This window comes from Parasteatoda tepidariorum, chromosome 2 (assembly GCF_982258835.1).
Source record: "Parasteatoda tepidariorum strain Cologne lab strain chromosome 2, Ptep-v5.0, whole genome shotgun sequence".
In the NCBI taxonomy this organism is placed as follows: domain Eukaryota; kingdom Metazoa; phylum Arthropoda; class Arachnida; order Araneae; family Theridiidae; genus Parasteatoda; species Parasteatoda tepidariorum.
In genome coordinates, this window is record NC_141756.1 from 100426342 (window position 1) to 100438956 (window position 12615).

Here is a 12615-nt window from a genome sequence, read left to right on the forward strand (position 1 = left end):
AAAGACAAGGGAACTCCTGATTCTGATTGGGAGAAATTTGCCTTCGTGGGGGACATGAAGCAACCCGCATTTGAGTTACATGGAGAGGAGGACCACACAACCTCACGCTGACTGCAAGGGGACTCTAACCCATGATCCGTCAACCACTGAGGATATTTTACGTCAGAACTGTGGTCGGTGGGAGCCGGGTGTGAAATTGGTACTGACCGAGATTCGAACCCGGTTATAACGCTCTTTAAGCAATCAGCTTTATATGCAGGTTTCTGAAACTATTTTTAAGTGCGGCGCATTCATTCATTTAATTCTGAATCTTCGCCAATTGATTTATTGAGTTAAGTTTTTGAAAAAATCGTTTCAAGCTTCGTTTGCAAAATTTCATTTCCTTATAAAAGCTATAAAATATTATTTTTAAAGCAGTTATTAGTCATCCCTTTTTGTAATTTTTAGAAGATTGTCCCATTAAACGGATATCCCCAAATAGAACTATGTTTCTGAAATTTTAATCAATATTAGTATTCTAGTAATACATCTAAAGCTGATCATTTCATTTTTATGAAATGTACGAAAACGCATTCAAAATGTTTACAAACATCGACATATTCTTAGTGAAATCTTTACTCTCACACAGTTAATTTGAAATTTGTTAAAATTCCATTGAATAATGATAAAAAAAAAAGATTTTTTGGTATAATTAAAAAAAAAATATTTATGATAAATGTTTAGAAATGCATTTTTTCCGGAAATTTTTAAATAAAAAAAAATAGTGCGTGGAGTCCCTCCACGAGGAAGAAGTTAAACTTCGTAACCTGCGACGTTAATTGTAGAAGAATCAGCAGTCGTAGAAGGATCACTAGTTCTATTCAACGACTCTTTTTCCTGCTCCGCTAGCTTCCGTGCTCTATAATCACGGTAATATTGTGCATTTTTCCCTCGTGGACCTCTTGAACCAGTGGAAGTGCTTGTGGTTGCCTCACCGTCTCGCCCTGGAAAATGTATTTGTATTAATAATGTATGTGAATGCATCATAATGTAATTTCAGAAGAGAAAATCTAACAATCAATTGATATTCACAAGAGACGTACCTTGACATAACCTTAAATCCGTCGCATTGTCCGTGGGATTGTTTTCACTCATTTTGTACAATTGTTATCCACTAAATTTGAAAATAAAAAATACTATCCTATTAAATTATGTGTGTATCTAATCAAACTAAAAAAATATTTATAGAAAAACAATATTTTTATGACTTTCATTATTTTTATGCTAGTGAGAACCAAAACAATATGGAAATGAGTGAGGGAAAACTGGATCCTACCACGCGATTTCCCAGCCAATAATAAAAATGTAGCGTTAAACGTTTAACGCAACCTTGTTGGAAGTCGCATAAGAAGTATAACTTCAAAAATATAGAACTCCAAACATAAATTATTGATTCATTTTTAACAACTACATATGATAAGTCAATTTAAATAAAAGGAAGAAATCACTTTAACAAATTTAGGTGGAAATAAAAATAAATAGTTGCTCAGAGAAGCAGTGATTACAATACCTCATTCTCATGCAAGGTATCGTAGAAGCGGAAAAAGTTAAAATTATTCACTTAAGATATATGCACTGAAAATTCGCTTTGCTTACTCTATTAGTATTATAAATATTTAGATCTATTGGTGAACATATGTAATTTTTCTAAGAAATCATTTTTTGAAATAACATTTACATTGTTATAACCTTAATATTGTTCAAACAAGCAACCGTAATTTAATATTTTTGCTTACCAAACGAGTGGATATATTAAAAACTATTTTTGCTTGAAATTTGAAATTGTGCATGAAGCTGATCGTTAAGTTCTAAATCATTTAACAGACCTCTTTAACTGTAATTTATTACAGTATACTAATGTTTTTTGCACAAAAATAATAATTGTAAAAGGGGTAATAAGATTAGACTACCTTTCTAAATAACTTTATCTTAAAATGTAGTGCAGTATTACATTATAATAATAATAACAAAAACAACCATTCTCTTAGTTCAATTCTAACAATTTTCTAAACTCTTGAATTAATAGCATGGTAATAGTAGTACAGGAAAATAACCTTAAATTAAGGATGCAGAAATATTTATAGAAAAACAATTTCTTTAGGACTCTTATTAATTTTATGCTGATGACAACCAAAACAATATGGAAATGAATGAAGGAAAACTGGATCCTACCACGTGATTTTCCGGCCAGTAAGAATGCACGGACAACACCAAAATACTGTGGCACCATCATTAGATTTTTATGTATAGTAAGGTAACAAATGGAACAAAAGAAATTACATTTATTGAAACAAACAGGACCGACATTTATTAAATTTAGACATCATGGGAGATAAGTTTATTTCAAAGTTTTTACATAACGCATTTATTAGACGTTTTAATTGTTATTCAAGGAAAAAAAAAGAAGAAAAAAATAGTTATAAAACGTTTTTGCTGAAGTGACGCTTGCACGTACATGTCACACTATTTATTACACATTTAATAAATTTTTCATTTAAATTTACTACTGTCATTTAAACTGTAAAGTGATCTGAGTTAAGAAACTAATAACGTTATGCTTTTTTTTCAATATCTGCTGTGCAGGCATAACAATGACATATAATTTCCCCAAAAGTTAAAATCTCTTTTAATTAAAATTAAATATCCCCCCTTACTTCCTTCATTGACTACCCAGAAAATAAAATCCCGATTTTTGGTCCAGTATTTTTCCTTTTATGTGTAAATTTCTTCTCATACATTACGCTAATTCAAATGAAAGATAAAGTGGAACAATTTTTATATATTACTCGGTACAGAATTCTGGAAATACGTAACAAAATCTTCAGAAATTTTTTATTGTTATCGATACATTCCGTTCGTAAAATAAGCATTCTCCCCATTTAAACGGAAAGAAAATAAACCCAACGCGAATAGCTTTTTCTCCTCCAAATATTCAATCATTCATCTCTCTCTTCACTGCCTCACACGTTACCACTGCGCATGCTCCTCGGGCAGGCTTGCGTGTGGAATCCTACGGTGTGTGAAAAAGCGGAGGAATGAGCGGATGCGGAGGATACCACCGACAGGGGGCACTGCAGTTGCCGGGATGGAGATGCTGCGGCAAGATTCATTTTTCCGTCCCCAAGGCCGCTCGTGATCCGTGCCCCCCCATCCCCTCAGCCGTCATGGCTGAAGACAGACAATTGCCAAATATACAAGAGGATTGTCTCTTGAAGGTGGGTGAACATTTTTCCTTCGAAAAAATAAATAAATAAAAAAATTCCACGTTATATACTTGCCTATCCGATTCTTTACCCTACTCCCCATTCCCCTCCATTTACTTCTACTTCCATATCTTGTACAGATTTTTTTTTCTTCTCCATTGTCCAACCTGCACTCATTTAACACTTTCTTTCAGAAATATGACATATTATTCGAAATATGATGAGTTAGGCTTAGCGAGACCGCTTAGTATCCATCCCCTATCTCGGATGGATGTGGTCTGAAATGTGTGAACCATCACGCAGAACGTTCTGTAATGGAAGCCGCATATCATTTGATTTCCTTCTGGAATAATATTTAGAAAGATGAGTATTTCGGTCCCGAAAAGAGAATACATAGTTGAACGTGGACAACCGATAGAAATGATCTTATATGTCATTCTATCGTTTAACTCTTTATTTATTCTAGTTGAATAGTTCTTCTATTTTGCAAGAATGGTAGTCAAGAAAATGGTAGACAGGAATAACCCTTGATTTTATTTAAAAAAAACCGTTCATCCGATTTGCAGAAATAATGTGGATGTACAAAAATAAAGTGTCGAATCTTTTATCGAAATTTATAACTATAAAAAAAAGGTAAAGTGTATTTTGAATATGGAATAGAAGTAATTATAATCTCAGGGTTTGAAGCGTGTCTAAACAAAATGTTCTGTTTTAAATGTGTAAAATTTAAATGAAATAATTTATGAATTTATCCACGTTAAACCTTTTGTCTTAACTTTAATCAAAAGAAAATTTGAATCAAGTGTCATTTTTGAGTGATATTGATCTCGAAAATAGCCCACAATTAGCCCAGGAACCATTTCTGTGAAAAAAGCAAAAAGTGTTTGAGAAGTTCATTTATTTTTTAAAGAAATACCTTTTTGAAATGTTTAAAATACCTTTTGAATACCTTTTTGAAATGTCTATACTTGATATCTTAACCTTGTTGCATTGTCGAAGCAGAGTTGTGTTACACAGTTCCAAAAAACTATATTTCTTTCATTTTTGTCAACTATTATTCGATTCAAACGTCGCTAATAATATTGTAGATAAACCGTAAGTAATATAATTTGAAACAGTTTCTGTTGTGAGTATTAAAATGCATTCAAGTTCTTTCTGTCAATGAAAATGTTATTAAATTGAACATCTATCATTAGAATGAGAAAGATTATTGAATAAATCATTTCCGCTATTTACTTCTTCTTGTTTATAAGAATTTCCGTTCATATTTTTAAATATTTTCTTCCAAAAGATTTCTTATAATTTATTAATTTAATAGTTTCTATAATTCGTTGATTTTTTATAATTTATTAGTTTTATTTATCTTACAGAATATTATGTGATTAATTTTTAAAATACGAAGTGGGAATTCAGTTCAGTTTAGCATCATAAAAAACTTTATAATAAAATATGAAAAACATAGTTATTTTTAAAAAGAGGATTTCTTTCAAGTGACTGAGAAATGATTTACAACAGTATTTTATATAAAATTAAGATAAAAAAAATTAAATGAATGTTATAAAATAAAACACTATAAACAACGTGCCCGTAGAAATATAATAGCAGAAAGTAATTGCAGTTGCTTGTTTCTTTAAGGAGAAAAAAACATCGCAATTGTCAATATTAATTATGAATTTAAATAAATCACGTTTAAAAGCTCTAAAGTTTGCTCTAAAATTTGTAAAGAAATTGGCAAAATATTTTACAGTTTAAGAATTAAGTAAAAAGAGAATTGCTAAAAAAAAAAGACATTTTTTAAATTAAAACCAACATTTCATGAAAATTAATTCTTTCTTAATATTTTGCTCACGTAATTATTTCATGTACACATAAAAGTAATTATAAATATAAAGTTTCGTAATCTCAAAGAAGAAAAAAAAAGATTTACTCATTTAAATTGAATTCTGATGTAGAAAATCATTCTAATAGTTATTTAATTTATTATAAATATTAGTTATAAATATTGTTGACAGTTTTTCCAAAATGAATACGCAAAAATTTAAGATACAAATGATTTAATTTATGATTATAGTGTTTTATAGTGTCTTAATAAATACAATGAATTCAAATCAAAATTACCTACCAAGTGATGCGAATTAAAAAGTTCACTTTCTCTCTTCTTAATTTTTCCCGTGTACATACATATTATACATACATATATACTTATTATACTTATTATACATACGTATTTAATCAACAATAACATTCTTATTACTTGATTAAAAAACTCCATTCGTGTAAGAAGGATACAGATTGAAAATAACAGTCGAAATTTTTTAAGTGCCTAAAAATGGATGCTATTTTTAGGGTTATTTGTTTAATATTTATTTAATGACAGTCATAGTTTTTAATAGTTGGTAACAATGTCATTTCTTGTTTAAGTGATTTATACGGAATTATTGGAAATGAGTAAACATAATGCTTTTGATAAATAAATGAAATGTTCTAAAATATTGTGATAAAATGATCAAAATTTAAGAAAATAGAATGCATTTCTAATTTTTTTTTGTCTATAACGAAATCATATGCAACTTAATTCATGAAACTTTAGTTCTTTTTATAATAACTGTGAAAAACAGTTTTTTTTTCATGAACACGAATTTTTTTTTTCATTATTTAAGTTATACTTTTTCATTTAAAAGAAATTATTCTGGTTTTACTTCTATTAAAATCGACACGAAAGTGATAGAGAATTTTACTATGAGATTATAGCATTCTTATTCTTAAATTCTGCTTTATGTTTTGAATAAAAGATTTTTTTACTTTGTTCGCTAAGAGTTTTATTGATAAAAGTATGCATAATTTTACTTTATATATATTTTTTATAAGAGCGAATAATTTGTAACATTATTAACACTAGATTGCCCAAGGAAATCATTTCGACTGCTTTTTAATTTCAATTAGAAAAACATTGATGTATATAATGACACAATTTCTTAGAATTTTGTGACTTTTTGTTCAACATATAATTTTTTTTATAGTTAATATTTACTAATAACTTGTTATATAACTGTAAATAATATAAAAAATATTAAAAATTAATTTTAGACAAATTTCTTTGCACATTAGTTATTCTTCCACAATCCAGTCATTTTGATTGCATTTGAATATACTAAGTTTCAATCTTTCTAGTGCTGAAAACGTGAGAAAATAATTTAATGTAAATCATGAAAAAAAAATCCAGTTTATTTAAAATTATTATTATTACATAATATGTAAGTGTGATAAATGCTTTAATGATGCTGCATATTTAATTAGTCAATAGAAGAAACATTAAGAGTTCACGAAAAATTTTAAAATTGTAAATTAACAAAAATAATTGCTTTTAGAGGGTGCTTTAGAGTTTCTTCTGAGTTATGGAAAACATATTCAGTGTTTGCCGAGGACAGTAATATAACGTATGATTGTGTATTCTATTTATATGATAATTTAAAACTTTAAACTACGAGAAAAAATGTCTGCAATAAATAATAACAGCTACTGTGCGACGATTCTTAAACCAATTTCTTCTCATTCTCAAAAAATAGCTCATCATTCAGACACTGCTTTTTATATTATTTCACTATAATTAGTAATGTTTACAAATTCAAAAAATTCATATATTTAAAAGCAAACAGAATTATGAAAAAAAAGAAAGTATTTCCCGTGCATGCACAGTATGAAAGGAATACTTTAATGTTCATATTTTAAGCAATTTTTAGCGAAATCTTTTCTTTTTTTTTTCAAATTTTAAAACTATATTTTTGTTATTACTCTAAAAATTTTGTTTAAATTTATTAAATATTTCTACAGTTATAGTAAGAAAACGTCAGGCAAAAAAAATTTAAGCTAGGTTTACGAAATTTTGTAAAGTTATTGCATATGATAACCAAAGTAATTTTTTAAATAAGTTACAAGTTTTACTTTTATATATTTTGGCATAGTGTGTTAAAAATTAGCAGTTTTCATTTTTAATTTATTGTCGAACCCTTAAAACTCAAAAAGATAACTATGAAAGATGATATGTGACTTCTAAAATTACTCAATATTTCTCTAGTTATTTTTTGAGAAATTTGATAAAGAGACGGAAAATGATTCAAAAATTATATATGAGGTGTCTCTTCCATTGTTGTAGGATATTGCATAGATAAATATGCTTGGTGTGAGGATGCTTCTCCTTCTAGTTTACAAAGCGTTATAGGAATATATATTGTAATAAAATTAATTATATTTCATCATAAATAAAAATAATAAAATTAATTCTATTTATTAATTAATTTTATTGCGACTTTTGATTTCCAGGATCTTTTCAATAGCATTCTCCTTTCTGAACTAAAAGATGTCCTTTTGAATTATTACTATGATTTTAAAAATATCCTTTATTGCGATTTTGATTATTGGGAAATTCTAATTGATTTTTGTCTTCTTAATAATTATCTTGTATGGAATGGAAAAGATATTTTTTTTCTTCAAATTGATGGAATACCACTAGAATCTAATTATTCATCTCTCTTAACTAACCTATTTTTGCAAAAATGATGAAATGATGAAAATGAAATTTGCTCTTAATATAAATATTTTTTTTTGATTTATTGATGATTTAATTATCGTTAATTTTCAAGATTATGCCATTTTATTAAATAATATTTACCCCGAGGAATTAATCTCGCTTCGTAATCATAATGATAATATCTGCTTTGTTGATTTATGCGATAAAAGAAATGATTTTTATTTTGATATAAATAAACTAATTACTTGGAATTCTAGTGTTTTTAGGAACATCTATTTAAATACCACTTTTAATGAAATGAATAGAACTAAAAGAATATGTAGTAATATTTATTTATCCAAAAAACAAATCGATAAACTCTTTCAAAATTTGATAAAAAAAACAATGGATGCCCAACTAAAGTAATTAAATTCTATATAAAATCATTGAGATAATTGTATATAATTCTAAATAAATTTACTAAAAAATTTGTTTGTTAAATTATATAATTTTTACCATGTGCAAATCCATTTTGGGCAAATTCGTGGTTAAAATTACGTGCAAAACAGGCATATCATGTTTCTTTCTGTTTTCTATTTTTTTTTCCTTAAATAAGTATTAATTTTCTAAAATTATTAATTGTCAACTTTTTTAAATTATCCAGCATAATGTTACCTTGCGCACATCCATTTTCGGATCCATCCTTGGTAACTAACAAATCAAACGTACTTCAGAACTGCAGTAAGAACGCACTTTAATACAAAACCCCTCTATTTACGTTTTTACTTCAATTTGAGCTTTTGGTTTCATATTTTGCAATCTGGCAATCTTATTGCGAAAATATTTTAAATCATTCTTGAAACATTTCCCGTTCATGTAAGTTCATTTGAATTCGTTACTCGCTTTGAAGATTTCATTTCATGTTTTATTCTGTGTTTTCTTTGTAGATTTCATTTCATGTTTTACTCTGTGTTTTCTTTATATTTTATTTTCTATTTTTTCGTGATATTTTTACTTATTGTGTTCGATTTTATTTGTAGCAATTTTTTTGTAACAAAATTTTTTTTGAGTCCTTCTCACACTATTGTATTGATATATTTAGCTTTGGCTATATTGATACAATATTAGAAAGCACTCCTTTTTGTGGATATAGTCGTGTGAGCTGATGAAAGATTATATCTTTTAATATCCGGTTTTTTATTGATTTTTTCTCTCATTTTTTTCCGGTTTCTTGATATTTTTATTTTTATTATTATTTTTCTTCCCCCCCCCTCTTTTTCATTGTTTTGTAATTTTTTCCATGTTTTCTCTACATTTCAAACTATATATATATATATATATATATATATATATATATATATATATATATATATATATATATATATATATATATATATATATATATAATAAATACAAGAAATCACGAAGAAAGTTAAGAAAAACAATAAGTTTCATTTAATGCGCTTAAGCTGCAAGTAAACAGAACTCATTAGATATGTTCAAAATGAAGAATAAAACAAAGAAAAATAATAGACAAATGAAAGAAAAGGGGGAGAAATAATAAGTAAAAAAAATGACAAACAACAGTTCTTAAAAAAAAAGAAAAAAAAGGGGGAAATTTTACTTAAAAAACCGGAGAAAAAAAGCCGGAAAAAAAGATATAATCTTTTCTTCAGCCCACACGATTATATCCGCAAAACAGAGTGGTTTCTGATATTGTATCAATAAAGCCGAAGCAAAATATATTTATACAATAGTGTGAGGAGCACTCAAAATTCTTTTTTTTTTTAAAAATAACAACAAATAAAATAGATCACAAAAAGTAAAAATAAGTAACATGTAAAAACAGAAAATAAAATAAAATAAAAAGAAAAAAACATTAAAAAGGGGACTATAAAGCGAGTAGCAAAATCAGATCAACTTACATAGACAGAAAATTTTTCAAGAATGATTTAAAAATGTTTTCGCAGAAAGATTGAAACAAAATATGAAAACAAAAGCGCAAATTGAGTGTAAGAGGGTTTTAAAGTGTCGTTCTTACTGCACTGCTGAAGTGATTAGTTATTCTGAGCTTTGATTTGTTAGTTACCAAGGATGGGCCCGAAATGGATGTGGGCAAGGTAATATTATACTGGATAATTTTAGAAATTGATCATAAATAGTTTTAGAAGATAGATATTTATTTAAGAAAACATATAAAATAGAAAAGAGAAATATAAATTGCCTGTTTTTGCAAATAATTTTAGATTATTTGCAAAAACAGGCAATTTATTGGCCGCGGATTTGCACGATATGGATTAGCACATAGAAAAATTAATTAAATTATCAAAGAAAAAAATTTTAATAGATAATTTTAGCACGGATTTGCCCGAAATGGATTTGCACATGGAAAAATTGTATAAATTAATAAAGAAATTTTTAGCAAGCAATTTTACCCACGGATTTGCCCGAAATGGATTTGCACATGGAAAAACTGTATAGATTAACAAAGGAAATTATTTAGTAAAGGAATTTTTAGTAAATAATTCTAACAACGGATTTGCCCGAAATGGATTTGCACATGGAAAAATTATACAAATTTACAAAGAAATTATTTAGTAAATAATTTTGGCTATGGATTTACCTGAAATGGATTTGCACATGGGAAAATTATAAAAATTGCTGAAAGCAAAAGCAGCTACTCTGAAAGCAAAAGCGAAAGCAAACGATTTTTTGAATTGCATTCTATTCCCGAAACTTTACCTTCCTATAAAGCGTGTGATGATAAAAGATGCAAAACTTGCCCTAATATTGACAAAAAACATACTGTTCTTTATAACGTTAGCACCAAATCTTTTTGCAAAATTAAAAATGTTATTTATACGTTAACCTGTGGTTTCTGTAATATGAAATATGTTGGACAAACTAGTAACTCACTTAACATTCGAATTAATCAACACCGTTCTGATATTAACAGTAATAAGACTATCAATAACCTGGAATTGAATCATTTTAGAGTACATAAATTTAACAGTGTCAAAATTAATATTTTAGATTTTATAGAGGATTTAGATTTAAGACTACAGAAAGAAAATTACTACATGCTTTTATACAAAACAATTTTGCCGTATGGGCTAAACGATACCTTCCAACATACACAGATTAACTACAATAACTCATCAATTTTTTCACTTTTTCATATTAAAGATAAGCGTACAAATCGAGGTAAACGGGGTTCAAGAAGTAATAGAAACTCTCTTAATAGTGACAAATTAAAGATAAAATTTCTTTCTAATATGGAAAAAGACTTTAATAAACAATATAGCATTAAACCAACTAAAGATTTTGTCTTCTCCCTTAAGAATTATGAAGTATATAAGTTCTACCATCTAATTATTAACTTTTCTTTCATTAATTTACATTTCAAAATTCTTTGTTTCGATCTTATAAAAGCCAAAATGAGCAGAATTTTGCCTAATAAAAACAAAAGTTTAGATAATTTATATTTCGTTATTAACTTTCAAAATCCTATTTTCGATAAGATCAAATTTCACAACATTTTTGAAAATTTTAAAGCTTTATTTCCATTAAAAGATTTTAACATAATTAAAAGTTTTAAATATAACAAATCTCTTGGTAGAACCATATTTAACTATAATGATATAAGCAAAAATTTAGGGAGTATTAATATATCCGATTATGAATGTCACTGTGAGAAGGATAAATATTTTGATTTTGTTGATAAACATCATAAACATATTATTGCTGGTAATTTAAATATTATAGAAAACTTGGAACTTAGGAATTTAATGATAAAAGGCACAAAATTTAGACCCATTTACCATATATCTATCAATAGGATTCTAAAATACTTTCTTAATGATCTCAATAGTTTTTGCTTAAAGTTATCAAAGAGATTCTCTTTACCTTTAGGTATGCTAACAGAATGGAAATGGGGAGTTTATTATTACTTTAAAAGCTTTATTTTCAATAATAAGGATAATTTAAATAAGAATAACAATTCAACAAATTTTTCTAATATTGTTCAATCAATTAAGCAACTTCAAAAAAAATTTTTAATCACTCCCATAGACAAAGCTAACAATAATTATGCTATTTTCTGTAAAAAATTCTATGCTGAACTTTTAAATACGGAATTAAAAAATAGTAAAAAATTTGAACTCAGTAATTTCAATAATAATATTGTCATTAAAAAATTTTTAGCTTTTTACAAGAGATTAAAAATTAAAATTAGCAATATACAATTTCCTTACCTAATTATCAGTCCTAAATTTCATAAAATTCCAGTAAAATTTAGAACTACCACATGTGGGTCTAATACTTATTTAACTAAACCTGGCACCATTTTCTCTAACTACTTAAATAAGATTATTAACTATATTACTAAAGAAGGTTTCCCTTGGATTATCACTAATAATCAACCGATTTTAGACTTCATTAAACATAATAAAATTAATTCTATTGCGACTTTTGATTTCCAGGATCTTTTCAATAGCATTCCCCTTTCTAAACTAAAAGATGTCCTTTTGAATTATTACTGTGATTTTAAAAATATCCTTTGTTGCGATTTTGATTATTGGGAAATTCTGATTAATTTTTGTCTTTTTAGTAATTATCTTTACAATGGAAAGGATATTTTTCTTCAAATTAATGGAATACCACAAGGATTTAATTATTCATCTCTCTCAGCTAACTTATTTTTGCATTATTATGAAAAAAATTATACTCTTAGTATTAAATTTGTTTTTAGATATATTGATGACTTAATTATCTTTAATTTTCAAGATTTTACTATTTTATTGAGTAATATATAGGAATTGATCTTACTTCGTAATCATGATGATAATATTAATTTCAGTGTTTTGG

General features: G+C 26.8%; 1 protein-coding gene across 1 annotated transcript in view; it reads left to right on the forward strand.

The window, feature by feature from the left end:
- Positions 1-3077: 3077 nt before the first annotated feature.
- Positions 3078-12615, forward strand: part of LOC107436097 (dual specificity tyrosine-phosphorylation-regulated kinase 4) — a 48506-nt gene continuing 38968 nt past the window's right edge. Inside the window, 1 exon segment of the mRNA XM_043054928.3 lies at positions 3078-3254. Within this exon segment, the coding sequence (XP_042910862.3) occupies positions 3204-3254 (51 nt within the window). The 5' untranslated portion in view covers positions 3078-3203.